This window comes from Brassica oleracea, chromosome C4, assembly GCF_000695525.1.
Source record: "Brassica oleracea var. oleracea cultivar TO1000 chromosome C4, BOL, whole genome shotgun sequence".
Taxonomy (NCBI): Eukaryota; Viridiplantae; Streptophyta; class Magnoliopsida; order Brassicales; family Brassicaceae; genus Brassica; species Brassica oleracea.
In genome coordinates this window covers 33,732,980-33,746,743 of record NC_027751.1, presented here as the reverse complement: position 1 = coordinate 33,746,743, position 13,764 = coordinate 33,732,980, and the positions used below count along the sequence as shown (strand labels likewise).

Below are 13,764 nucleotides of genomic sequence, written 5' to 3'. Positions count from 1 at the left end.
GTGTCCTGATAACGAGGTTTCCCACAAAATTTGCATACATTCCGTGTCTCATCCGCTCTCTAGTAGATCATGCAGTTGTCAATACATACATCTATCACTTCATACGGTAGTTGAAGACCTGCAACAAGTTTCTGAACCTCGTAGTATGAACCCGGTGCAAGGTTATCCTCAGGTAGAATACCTTTGACAAAATCAGTAATCGCATCCATACATTCTTCAGCCAAATTATAGTCTGTCTTAATACCCATTAATCTAGTTGCAGATGATAAGACTGAATGACCATCTCTACAATTTTGATACAAAGGTTGTTTTCCTGCATCCAACATGTCAAAAAATCTCCTAGACTCGGGGTTTGGTTCTTCCCCTCTATAATGATCATGTACCATCTGCTCAGTACCTACACCATAATCTATATCCGTTCTAGATTCTTCTAACCTAATATCAGGCTGAGGTTCACTAACAGGCTGAGGTTCGCTAGTACTACCATATTCATAACCAGTTTCCCCATGAAGGTACCAAACTTTATAATTACGTGAAAACCCTTTCATATACAAATGAGTCCAAACATCAAATTCTTTTATAACCTTATTATTATTGCAAGAAGAGCAGGGACATCTTAACATACCACTTTTTGCATCCGGTTGCTGTTGAACAAGCCTCATGAATTCTCCAATCCCTTGAACGTATTCTTCCGTAAGCAAATTGGTGTTCGGATACAAATGAGGTTTATCCATCCACGAACGATAATAAACTTCTGAAGACATGATTTTCACGGAATTGTTATGACTAAAGAGTATGAAGAGAGAACGAAGTGTGAATGAGTTGAATGAGGAGGGATTGTATTTATAGGAAATTGCTTACGGCCCTCCGACGACTTTCCGACGAAATTCTGACGGATGTAAACGAGTCCGTCGGAATTCCGTCGGTATTGTCCAATCTCAAACGGCTATACAACGGTCATATATATTTGTCGGCAACGGTCACATGGTTCGTCGGAAATTCGTCAGAAAATTCCGACGGAATACCGACGACTGTACTGTTAATCGAAATGTCGTCGCAAGTTCGTCGGTATATTCCGACGAATTTTCGACGACTACAACGGTTACATTTTTTATCGGAATGTCGTCAAAAAATTCCGACGACCCATGTTTCGTCGGAATTCCATCGGAAATGGCCGACGGAATTCCGACGACTTCAAATTTTTGGATTTCATCGGAAATTGGTCAGTAATCCGTCACAAACGTCTGACGACATTGATGTCTGTCGTAACCTCCGTCGGAATTCGGTGTGTTTTCTTGTAGTGAATGACAGTTCCTCGTGGAGGATTTTCACTTTGCTACTCGCCCGGTGTGCCTTGGCCGGATTAGAGTTGTGCGACTATGTGCAGTGAAAGAGCTATGTATGTAGATCAAAGGACCAATTATTGGTACATGCCGCCAGGCCGGGCCCTGTAATTTTTTTTTTAAAAAGGCTGGAAGCACACTGAAAAAAAAGGCTGTCATGGGGCCTTAAACTTTTTACCTTTAGGAGATTAACAGTTAACTTAACCATCTGACCTACTGATAGCATTAGAAAAAATGACCGAAATTTATATCTTCATATTAATATTAACGGCCGGAAGCATATGCTTATGCCGCTTCTGCCCAGGGCTGCTACTGCATGCAGTGGTCCGCGTTAGTGGCTGTGGGGCAGCTCTGAGAGACTGAGAGTAAGAAGATTTCTGGTTCTTTGTGGATGTCGGTTCGGAGAACGGTTACAAAAAATTCGGATCTCTTGGTCTGGTCCGGTTTTGACAAATTTTGACAAAGTCTTTTGTGGCTTCTCTATCTTCTTCCCACCTAGGCATGCGAGTTCGGTTTATCCGGGTAGTTTAGGTCGGTTAGTTCAGAATTTGGTTAGCTCAGGTCGGTCGAATCTCACCAAAGTGAACCGAAAAAAGTTTGGTTCAGTTCGGATTTTACTTAGTTTGGTTTCAAAAATATTAAGTTTTCTGTTTTACAATTGGTTCAGTTAAATATTCGGTTCAAATTGAATAAAAATAAAAAAAAGGTTAATTTTGGTTCTTTCAGTTACTTCGGTTATTTAGGTTTGGATTTTGGTTAGTTTGGCTGGTTCAGTTTGGCTATTTCGGTTAGTTTGATTATTCTGATTCAGATTTTGGTTAGTTCGGTTAGTCGATTCCAAATTTCGGTTAAGATTGGTATTGTTTGGAATTTTTTTTTAGAAAACTGAACTAACCGAAAAACAAAAATAATTTTTACCGAACTGAACCAAACTTCCGAAAAAAACTATCCAAAAACCGAATCTTTCGGTTCATTTCGGTTTGGCAAGTTTGGTTAAAAAATCCCAGCTCTATTCCCACCATTCAAGTGCTCTTTCTTAGTTTTAGCTTGTGTTTTGCTTAGCTTAATTTGTTTCTTTCTTTTCACCGGTTTTTATTTTGATAAGCTGGAGGTATAACTGTTCCGACACTTATGGGGTGATTTAAATATATATATATATAATAATTATTAAATAATATCTGTTATTCAGATATTTGATTAAAAAACAATATTTTACGGGATATTCTATCCGTTTGGTGGAAAATAATAATCAAAAAATAAAATTTAGTGCAAACAATAATATTTTATTATAATTAATTTTTCTTAAAAAAACTAGTAGCTAAATAACTAATTTAATGATAAAATGTTACAAGCTTTGTTAATTTAATTAAAAGATAAAATGTTACAAGATTTGCTTAGACAAAAATAATTATACTGTTTATATAAAATTATTCATTTAGAGGATAAAAATGTTGGAAAGTTTCTACAGACAAAAAAAAAAGTAATTACAAATTTACATACATGTATTTTTAATATAAGCATATGTATATATCTAATTTGATATTCATTTTTATTTTTAATGTTTATGATTTACTCAGTTTTTAATAATATTGAATATTAGTATTTCATTGATCATTAGAATTACAAATATCTAGATTTTTGGATTAAATTGGAATCGATTTTCAAAAATATTTTGCCCACCGCTGGTCTTCAGTTGCAATATTAAGAGATTTGATTGGTTTTAGTTTATGCTAAAAGGATTACATATATAAAACTTCTACAACCAAATTGACCCAAAACTAAACCAAAACAATGTATGTATCTTTATGGATATAAGGTTCCTCTATCCAAAACACTAGGACTCGATAAGAACCGAGGCAAATCCAATCTGAAAACTGGGTCTCCTAAGCCTTGCTAGGATTTTCTCCCCAACATAGGCATTGGCAAATAATGCAAACCTGAAATCCAAAAAAGAAAAAAAACACTGAATTCATATTTGGTGACAGGTTTTGTTGCTGTGCAAGAAGATGAAACATTATTCTTGTTTTGTTGGAAGCGTTGATGGTCGTAGATCGGAAGCTTGACGGTGACTGGTTTTGTTGCTGTGCAAGAAGATGAAACATTATTCTTGTGGGCTTACAAAGTTTAATTGCTTTGTGGCCTAATTTAGTTTACTTTATTAAAATCCTGATTCACAAATAACCTACGTTGCATGGAAGCTTGTCTGGAAATGTGGTTCCTGGTTCCGAAGCGGAAATGGATTCGAAATCGCCAGCAAGCGTGGTGAAATCACGAATCTAGAAATAAAAATTTTGGAAGCGTAATGAAATCTATGATTCCTATTTGGAAGCGTTAAAAATTAATATTTGAATCGTAAATTAAAATAGAAAAAATATATGTTTCATGTTATATTTCTTTAATGAAAACCCTAATTAAAAAGTGGCGAGACTAAGTTAACGAATCGTCAATTCGTCATTCCTTGTCGCTGCTTTCTTCTTCTTCGTACTAGAGCCAGAGAACTAACAAGGTAATTTTTTCAGATGTGTTCTTTGTATTTATCAGAAAATAAAAACAAAACTATTGATAACATGATTTTACGACAGATGCTTTTCTAATGTTTGGAATGATGATGAAATTTTGTCTTTTATAGAAATATGAACCTTTTTTTTGATATAGTTTGATCACTTGGTGAATGAATGGTTGGAACTTGGAAGTAAAATTTAATTTGGATTCTGCAACTAAAGTTAAAGCTTTATGTTAATAACTTAATATCAAATTGAACTTTGACTGCAGGGAACGTTTTGTTTCTGCAACATAACTTACGGTAATGTTATCATCATCACAAATTTTTTTAAAGTTAATTGCCTTATATATATATATATATATATAAATATAAATATAAATATAATCATATGCGCTTCCAACACGGATCCGGTTCCTAATTTTTTTTAAAAATTCGCTTCTACGCTTCCATACGTTTCCGCTTCCACGTTTCCGCTTTCATACGTTTCCGCTTCCACATTTCCGCTTCCGTTTCCATATGTAACGTAGGGCAGGACCGGCCTAGACCTAAAACTGGTAAAGCTAGGGCTTTAGGCTTCAAAATACATTAACAATTTAAGGGCATCAAAAATCAAAAGATTGCTTATAGTCCAGTAGTTGTGTACCACATCGTAGTGTTGAAGGTCTTTGGTTCAATTCCATGGGGGCGCCAATTATTCATTTTGCTTTAGGCAAGAAATTTTACTGGGCCGGACATGTTCTCTGGTACTACCTAGCTTCCATCTCTAATCCGAAAATCGGATACCTATGCCAGCTAAGATTTTCTGTCCAAGATAACTCGGCATCGACAAATAATCTGAAATCAACTGAATCCGTGTCTGATCCAAGATATAAAATACCCGAATGAATTTTCTAGATCGACATAAAATATATCAACCTGAAGTGTTAACTGAACCTGAACCGGTACAAAAAAAAACCAAAAATCTAATTTTTTTAAAAAAATATTGATCTGAATATTCAAATATTCGAATTACTATCCAAAATAAATATTTGAAACATAAATAAATAATAACTCCAAATACTCAAATCCATGTTTATTATGATATGATATGTAAAATAAGTATTTAGAACTCGATGTAAAAATAAAAAGTATTTAGAACAATAATAATACTCCAAAAACTCAGTTTTTTTTATTAAAAAAAAAAGATACTCAGTTTTGTTTGAATTTTGATATGCTATCTAAAAATACGAGAACCCAAACTGAATCCTAAATAAGTTGGTATACTTTCCCAGCCGCCTCCCAACTTTCTTACAGTCTCGCCGGCACCAGAGAGGCTCTTCTTCCTCTCTAGCTTGTTCACTTGCTTTTCTTTCTTGGATCTCAGTGTTTTTTGTGGTGTGGTTTCATCGACAGTCTTTGGTTTCTCGGATTTCAGTGTTTTGTGGTGTGGCCTAGTTTGAGGTGTTGGTCTCTTCATAGCAGTGATGTTGAAGCGTATGTCTTTTAGCAACATGTTTGCTTATGACTACCTCATGCGCTCCGGATTTTATCCTTATGATAAGTTATTTCTACAGGCTGCTCTTATTTAAAGTAGCATTCTGGTGTTTTCGTCATTTTTATCTTGTGAGAAGCTGGATCTAGTTTCATTTTGGGATTGCTTTTGTCTCCATTGTCTCTTCGGTTATGTGCTTTTGCGGCAGTGAGAGTGGATATGATCGATCAATCCATACTATCCATCTGATTTTTATTTTGCATTTCAAGCTTGTACGGTATTTTAGCTGAAGCTAATCTGGAAAAATTTGATAAAGGCAGTGAAGAAGAAGACTTATTAAGACGATGAGAATTATTGTCATGTTTTCGTTAAAGGTATTAGAAGTCTGTCTGCTATTGTGGGATCGGAAACACCTAATCTACCTCAATTTGAAACAAGACTAGTTTGTGATGGCTAATGTGGCATCTGCGACGTTTGTGCTCACCAGTTTTCGGTGTGGAAATACCATTAGTTTCTCTTTATCGTTTTGTCGTTCTTCTACAATGTAATATGTTATAAATCAGATTCAATAAAAAAAGTGTTAAAAAAAAAGAATCCTAAATAAGTTTGAACAAAATAGATTTTGATATGTATCAATATTATTAAAACTGAAATACAAATAGAACTAACCTTCTATTCACCGAGCTATTACATTAATTGCATTTCTATTTTGACTCAATTTAACAATTTCATTAATTATATTACCTTAACAATACATCACATCACAAATATATTACCATAATAATAATCGTGCAAATTTTTATTTATTAGTTAATCGGTATTAACTGTGAACCAATTATAAAAATCAAAAATGTAAAATAACTAGGTTTTGCATATGATTAAAAGTTTGGTTTAGTTTGTTTTACTAAAATCCAATCGGTGAAAAACTACTTAGCCAAAACACATAATTCATTATTGAATTAATAATAACTTAAATCATAAAAATGTACTTAATTGCACTTAATTTTTCAGTTCATATAACTACTTTACTAAATAAAAAATTATTTCTATTTAACTTAATTTAGCCAAAAATATATCGAAAGAATCTTTTTTTATTAGTTTACATATAATCATCAGTTAGACATGAGCAATAGGAATCCATGTCTTAGGAGGTGTTATTGGTTCATATATTTTGGTTGATTTAGAAATCCATGTAATATTTATAAATCCAAGTAAAATATACAGATTTTTTAAAAATGTGAGATTAGTAGTATTTACAAATCCGGAGGTTTTCCCTCGGTTTTGAGCATTTGTATTTTTAACAAAAAAATCCAAAAAAATCCATTATAAAATCAAATTTATTAGTAAATCCGTACGATTGAATAACACTTGATTTGATATAGAATTTATGAATCACTAAACCAATAACACATGATTTTAATACAAATTTGAAAATCATAAAATCAATAACACTAGAGTTAGTTTAAATTTTCAAATGCATTAAAATACAACGACCAATAACTCCGTGATATCCGAATCAAAGTGTTTTAACTGAATTTGACCTTATCTGAATAAATATACCCGAATAATGCTGAATCTAAAAACTCGAAAGCGTGACGTGAAGGCCCATCCCTAAACATAGTTCGAGAAGAAAGTGGAAGAAAAAAAAAATAGAGAAAGTATCTTCCCGCCATCTGTACAAAGCGAAACTTGTGGCTATAAGTAATCAAAACACCTTTTTGTTATCCTCTAATCCCTCTCTCATGGCTTCCTCTTCTCTACCACTCTCTCTCCCGTTCCCTCTCCTATCTCGTAGCAACACTCGAGCTCTAACCTTCAGACGCTCCCGTCTCTTTCTCTCCCTTCCCTCCTCCATCGTTTGCCTCTCCACTCAAAACCCATCCGGCGAAGAGTCTCGGTGGCTCCGGGAAGAGCAGAGGTGGATTCGCGAGGAGCAAAGATGGCTTCGTGAGGAGCAACGATGGATACGCGAGCGTGAAACCCTCCTCCAGGAGATTGCGGATCTCCAGCTCCAAATCCAAACCCTAGAATCTCGAAACCCGGATACGATCTCGAACATAGCTGCTCTGCTTCAGGTTCTCAAGGAGAAGAATCGAATTTCAGAGAGTGGGTCGAGCGCAAAGCCGATGGTGTTGGAGAATACGAGAGAACCCGAGGAGGATGAGGAAGAAGAAGAGGAGGTGGTGGTGGAGAAGCGGGTGGTTGCTGAAGAGAAGGTTAGGGTTTCGGAGCCGGTGAAGAAGAGGGTGACACTGAAGGTGGGAAGCGAAGGTGAAGAGGTTCAAGCAATGCAGGTCTGCTTGCAATATCAAATATCTTTCTCTCAGTTTTAGAGCCAAAGGCGAGTATATCCATTGCGTTAGTATTTGATTCTATCATCACTGTAAAAGAAAAACTGAGTTTGATCGAACTATTTAAGATGAAAGTTTAAAGATTAGGCTGATGATGATGATGATGATGATGATGATGATGATGATTTTGAAATGGTTCATCATCCTTTTTAAATGATTTATACAGTTGAAAGTGTTTTGATGAATGTTCTTTTTTGATGATTTCCTCTGTGAATTTTATTTTTCTATGTGATAGGAAGCTCTGCTAAAACTAGGATTCTACTCGGGTGAGGAGGACATGGAGTTCTCAAGCTTCTCAAGTGGGACAGCAAGAGCTGTTAAGACTTGGCAAGTATGTTTTTTTTTTTTCCTTTAGCTCACTTTTGGTTTATCTGATGGGGATTTTGACTTAGTTTATGTTTTGATTTGAAAGTCATCTTTAGGCGTCCGTGAAGACGGGGTAATGACAGAAGAGCTCCTTCAGATTTTGTTCATGGATCAAATTATGGATGAAGACGTAAAGACAGATAAGGATGAAGCAAGTGCAATAAAGCAAGAGGTAAAAAAAACTGAAACCTCTAACATTTGGAGTAGTGTTATTATGTCTTCTTTTGTTGTTCTAAATCATGCATTGTTTCTACCACGATTATTTAATGGATCCTGAATCTATACCACTCAAATATTGTGTGGCAAATACTTTTAGGAAGCCTTTGGTCTCTCTATGCTTTGGTATACTGTCCTGTCCCCTTCCTATGCCTAATTTGAAGTCCCATTGTATGCTTTGGCCTCACAAACTTGTTAACTGAGTATTGTTACCATCACTGGATGATGTTATATTGCTAGTGAGCTTTGTTCCCAATCTGAAGTGTCTAATATGATGAGTCTTTAAAAGAATCGATGAAAGGTGGAAGTACTGCATCACTATGTTTGAGAATTTAGGGACCATGAGTATTCTAAAATGACAGTAATTTTCTTAAAGATGTTAAAAGAGTTATTCGTTCTGCTGAACCATTTCTTTCATCACCAAGGAAGCTGGTAATGGAGCGGTAAAGACGCAAGTCTCTGAGAAGCAGCAGTCAATCATAAAAGACCAAGGTAACAGAGGAAATGAGGTTTCTCAACATCGGGTTTTCCTTCTCGGAGAAAACCGGTGGGAAGATCCCTCCAGGCTCAACAAACCGATAGACGCAAGTAAATCTACAGATACCAGAAGGAAGTGCATCTCTTGTCGAGGGGAGGGTCGATTGATGTGCCTAGGTATAATCCCTTCGCGAAGTGAACTTCATCGCTTCTTTTAAAGTTTAGAATCTGTTAGAGAAAAAGTAAGAGTGTTAGTAGACACCAAAATTAGCAAAAGGAAGGTATAATCTTGCATCCAATGTAGCCAATCTTGGTTCAAAATAATCTGTATTCTTAGTAACACCTCACAGTACAGAGTTGTCGTAGATCATTAATTAAATGGAAACTTGATATGGATTTTTTGGTTGATGTAGAGTGCGATGGAACCGGTGAACCGAACATTGAGCCGCAGGTGAGCAAAATGAAAACAATCTCGCTTTGATTATGTGTGTGTGTATATTCCAAGTAGCCTAAGTTTTTCTTCAATGTTGTAGTTTATGGAATTGGTTGATGAAGATGCCAAGTGTGTGTACTGTGAAGGTCTTGGCTATACAGTTTGCGATGTCTGTGAAGGCAAAACAGCCGTATAATCAAGGTTCATGTTTTGAACTTACAGACACATTTACTTATCTGTAATAATCATATATATGTTTTGTTATGAACACCAAAAATGTACAAACAACTCTTCTGTATATCAGCTGCTAATCTTTGTATTAGTCTTGTTATAAAAGAGAGGTCTTTGTCCATTGGTGGAATAACGTTTTAAAGAGTACAAATCCTTGTTGAAAATGTTTAACAACGTTGCAGCAATACAAAAAATGGATTGGCTGTCAAAACACCAAAGAAACTAATTCTCGTTCCACAGAGTTATACCAAATAAAGAACTTTGCAACCTACGCTAGTTACACCATTTGTTGATCTCTTCTCAGACTCTTAAGCCACAATTAAAGGTTGACAAGGACCAACTTGGTTGTTACTTGTTAGTGCCAATCAACTATATCCCCGAACGTGGTCGAACCAACTCCTTCCCACACTTCACCATGTCCCACTTCTTCCGAGTCAACACCTTCCATGTCACGGTCCCAAAACCCTGAGCCATTTGCATCTGTTGGCAAGTTTTTTATGAGTATCGACTTTATAAAGAGTTTTTGTTTCGAGTAGGTAAAAGAAGTTGATTGTCACTCACAATGGTTATAAGTGGGTTTCTGCTTCTTACAGCCAGTGCTGTTGCTTCCTCTTTCACCTTCCTCTTGCACCGACTTTGAGTCGTCTCCAAAGACTAAAACGGGCTTTCTCGTTCTATCCATGCTCTCCATGCCTAGCGATTCAATATGATCAACTATGAAGAACTTAAAATAATGAAAATGAAAGTGATGACATACATACCTTCGAAAGGATCTTTTCTCTTCTTTGATAGTTTATCATCCTTCACAATGATATCATCATTGATCTCAGTAAAGCTTGTCGTCAAAAGATCAACCTCTTCAGCAGTGGCTTGATCCAAGGGCTCAAGACTCGCATCGGCCCTACTCATCACAACATGTTCGCTTATCTGGGTCTCTATTGGCTTAAACTGCCGAAGCATTGCCTTTTCAAGGCCACCATCCCCAATTTTCTTTTCTTTTGAAGCCTTTTTCTCCATCCCAAACCCATGAGAGAGATGTGTCACATCCTTGGAGCTAACCAATGAGGTGAAAAGTCTTGGTCCTTCCTGTGATGATTTCTAAATTATAACAAGAGACGGTAAGAAAGGGTGTTATCATTAAACTTCTACTAAGAGCAAAGCAGAGAATCACATTAGCGATTTAAAGATTTTCATTTTTTTCCCTCAATCAAATACCTGAGCGTTGTTGGGTTTAAAGAGCACAGATTTGTTGTTAAGCTTGCTATCGAGAAACTCTGAAAACGAAGCGCACTTGTTCACTTTCTTCGACGAAGAGTCGTCTTCCACACTGTTAAATAAATATCGCAAACAATCGGAATTTAGAAATCAGGAGAGAGAGAGATAACGGGATTTTCGCAGCGCTTACGGAATCGAATTAGGATTAAGGAAAGAAGGGGCGATCGATTGCTGGCCGAAAACCCTAATTTTAGGAATTGGTTTCTTCATCTTCCTCTCTCTCGCTTGCTCGCTCGCTTTTTCGTTTTCAGCTCTTAGTTTCTCTATTTTTTGCCGCCAACGGCAAAAATATCCGCATGTTTTTTACTTAACAAACAACGAGGTGTTTTGATAAATGTTTTAAATTTATAATTATATTTAAATATAAATTTTTATTAATATTGTAGATTTTATTATCAAATTTATCTAATTAAACACAAAATTAAGATAAACATATTTTTTATTTTAAATTATATATGTTAAAGAATATATATGTATATATTTTAAATTATAATCTTAGATAGATTTTTTATCTTTTTTTTTTTGGTTAATAAACTTGTATAAGTTAATAAAAATTTGATATAAATTTTTATAATTATCAAAATTTAAAACTAAACAGTATTTATAAAATTTGTAGATATATAAAAGAAACTACTAATATCATTTTTAAAACAAAATTGTAGAAAATTTTGAAAATTTTATTAACAAAAATTATATAATTATAAAAAATAGAATTAAATAATATTTCGAAATTTATAATTTCATATTTAAATATATTTATTTTAATGATGATATATGAGTTTTAGTATATTCTAAAAAATTTACCAAAAATATAAATCAATATTAAATGTAATCTATTAGTTATTACCATATTCTAAAAAGTTTACAAAAAAATCTAAAACAACATTAAATGTAATTGTACATATCATATTTAGCCATAAGACATGTCATCAATTTTAGTAGTCATGTCACTTTTTTTTGTGAAAATAGTTGTAGAGAGTAAATGTGCCAAATTACTTCTCAAATAATGTCTATGGGATGAGATAACATTAAAACACTTTTAAGATTACTTAAATAAATACTTTGTCACAAGTTTTAATAAATTACGCTAACAAAACAAATTATTTCCTCTGCTTCATAAAATAGTATCATTTTGATATTTTAAATAAAAATAGCATCCGCCATAAGCCGTTCTTTACATATATTATTGCTAAAATTTTACCAAAACTGGTTTATGTACTGTTAAATCGGGATACTGGATGGCCAGAAACTTACCTAAACCTGAAGAAAATGTTGTTTTAACAAAACCAAGCATCACGAAACCTCAAATCTTTGCTTGGAACATAAATATTCCTCAAAAAATTTGTCATTTTATATGACAATTAATCTCAGAACATGTAGTTGTCATAAGAAATTTGACTCATCACCATATGTGATGTGAAAACATTTGTCCGAAGTGCGGGGAACCAGGCGAATCTGTAACTTATGCTATCTTCGAATGTCCTCCAGTGCTTCAAGCATGGGGTCCAATAGCTACACCGTCTCATCCGTATATTTTCTAAATGTCCAAGAGATGGCTGCACCAAAAATGTGTGACCTCACAGTCTTGAATTTATTTATATAATAAAGATATAGTTAAAATAAAATTATTTTTGGGTAACATTGTAACTTTTAAAAATAAAAAGTATTATTAGAGCTAAAAAATAAGTATTAGAGATAGAATATTTAGAATATTCTATTTTGAGGAGACAAATGAGGGAAACAATTGAAGTAAAACACAAATTTATATTTGTTTATCTCACTTTGGGGGAAATGATGTAAATTAGCATTGGGCATTCATTCGATGTGAACCAAAGGAAACAAAACAATCTTTTTTCGTTTTAACATCCGGTTGAACAAGTAAACTGATCGGCCAATTTTAATCGGTTTTTGGGTTATGTTCGGTTCATCAAGCTAAAACCAATGGGTTTGAAATATATCAACCAAATAAACTGAATAAACTAAAATAACCCTAAACAAACCAAAACCCCGGAAAATCAAAATTTACATAACCAATTTTGGTTCAATTCAAAATAAATAATAATACCGAAACGGAAGCGAATAACCCGAATTCTACACCCAACCAAATGATAGTTCGGTGTACTTCGGTAACATTTTTCCAAACCTCAAAACCTTAAAAACTGAATAAATATGTAAGATCAAGAATATTGAGCACAAGGAAGCAAGATGATTACTATTCTGAAATGATGATGTGGCTGCAAAGATTATAGAAAAAAAGATATTCAAGATTATAAAATTCTCGACAATAAGTAGGAGACGAATGAATTGTGATTAGGTTAGCGGTCAGAGAAATAGAAAGAAAGAATTCTCCAATAGTGATTTAGGTTTTAGGGTTCTTGTGAGTGAAATACTTGTGTGTGAAGCAACTGGTGTTGTAGCAAGAGATCTTCGGTAGTTAGGAATTGGTCAGTTGTGATACACAAACTGTGGGTAGTCATGTAAATCTGACCGAACAAGACCGTCAAGTTTGTTCAAATGATTTCTACAAGAGTTATTTGTTGAAAAGGAAAGTTTCATCTCAAAGATTGTAAATTATTTATATTCTAGGTATTTCATTTGATATCAGAACAGACAACCTCCAAAATACTGAATATTGTATATATGTTGAGATCTTGGGAAGAACATGTATAGTATCAATAATCTCACATCAACTTCAAAAGAAAGAGAGTGCGTCAGTGTCAGACATTCCGAATCCAAAAAGGACACTCATATAGATAAAAAAAATATCAAGAACTTTGTGATCAACCGGTAAAACTTAATCATGAGAATCTCATATTGCTGAATGATAAAGCCATGCTAAAAGCTCAGATCAACATTCTGTAAATAGAACAACATTCATCCAAATAGAAGGATAAACCTTGAAAGGACCATCTGGAAAAAAACGAAGTCACTCTCTTGCAAGAAATGTCAGATGCAAAAATTTAAGACAAAGTTGTGGAAGAACATATGGTAAAAATGAAAAAACCCTACTCAGATGAACAAAACAAAGCATCGAGAGTCGACCAAAGTCTTGTTAAAAATCACGAAAAAATTTGTATGTTGAGTCAAGGTACCAATGA

General features: G+C 34.3%; 2 protein-coding genes across 4 annotated transcripts; one reads left to right on the top strand and one right to left on the bottom strand.

Annotated features, from left to right (window-relative positions):
- Positions 1-7,008: 7,008 nt before the first annotated feature.
- On the top strand, positions 7,009-9,533 carry LOC106342932. 3 transcript variants are annotated; one of them, XM_013781998.1, is made up of 6 exons: positions 7,012-7,611; positions 7,904-7,999; positions 8,081-8,206; positions 8,670-8,904; positions 9,141-9,178; positions 9,261-9,533. In XM_013781998.1, exons 1-6 carry the CDS (start codon positions 7,060-7,062, stop codon positions 9,354-9,356), a joined length of 1,143 nt encoding a protein of 380 aa, XP_013637452.1. In that variant the 5' UTR covers positions 7,012-7,059; the 3' UTR covers positions 9,357-9,533. The 3 variants fall into 3 exon arrangements, with proteins under 3 accessions (XP_013637454.1, XP_013637452.1, XP_013637453.1); XM_013781999.1 differs by having other exon boundaries at positions 7,014-7,611; positions 8,676-8,904; XM_013782000.1 differs by lacking the exon at positions 8,670-8,904 and having other exon boundaries at positions 7,009-7,611.
- Positions 9,534-9,618: 85 nt separating this feature from the next.
- LOC106342934 lies at positions 9,619-10,936 on the bottom strand. Its single transcript, XM_013782001.1, has 5 exons — positions 10,797-10,936; positions 10,607-10,718; positions 10,153-10,489; positions 9,953-10,084; positions 9,619-9,871 (listed from the first exon to the last, which is right to left on the bottom strand). The coding sequence occupies exons 1-5, from the start codon at positions 10,874-10,876 to the stop codon at positions 9,747-9,749; spliced, it is 786 nt and encodes a 261-aa protein (XP_013637455.1). The 5' UTR covers positions 10,877-10,936; the 3' UTR covers positions 9,619-9,746.
- Positions 10,937-13,764: the final 2,828 nt, after the last annotated feature.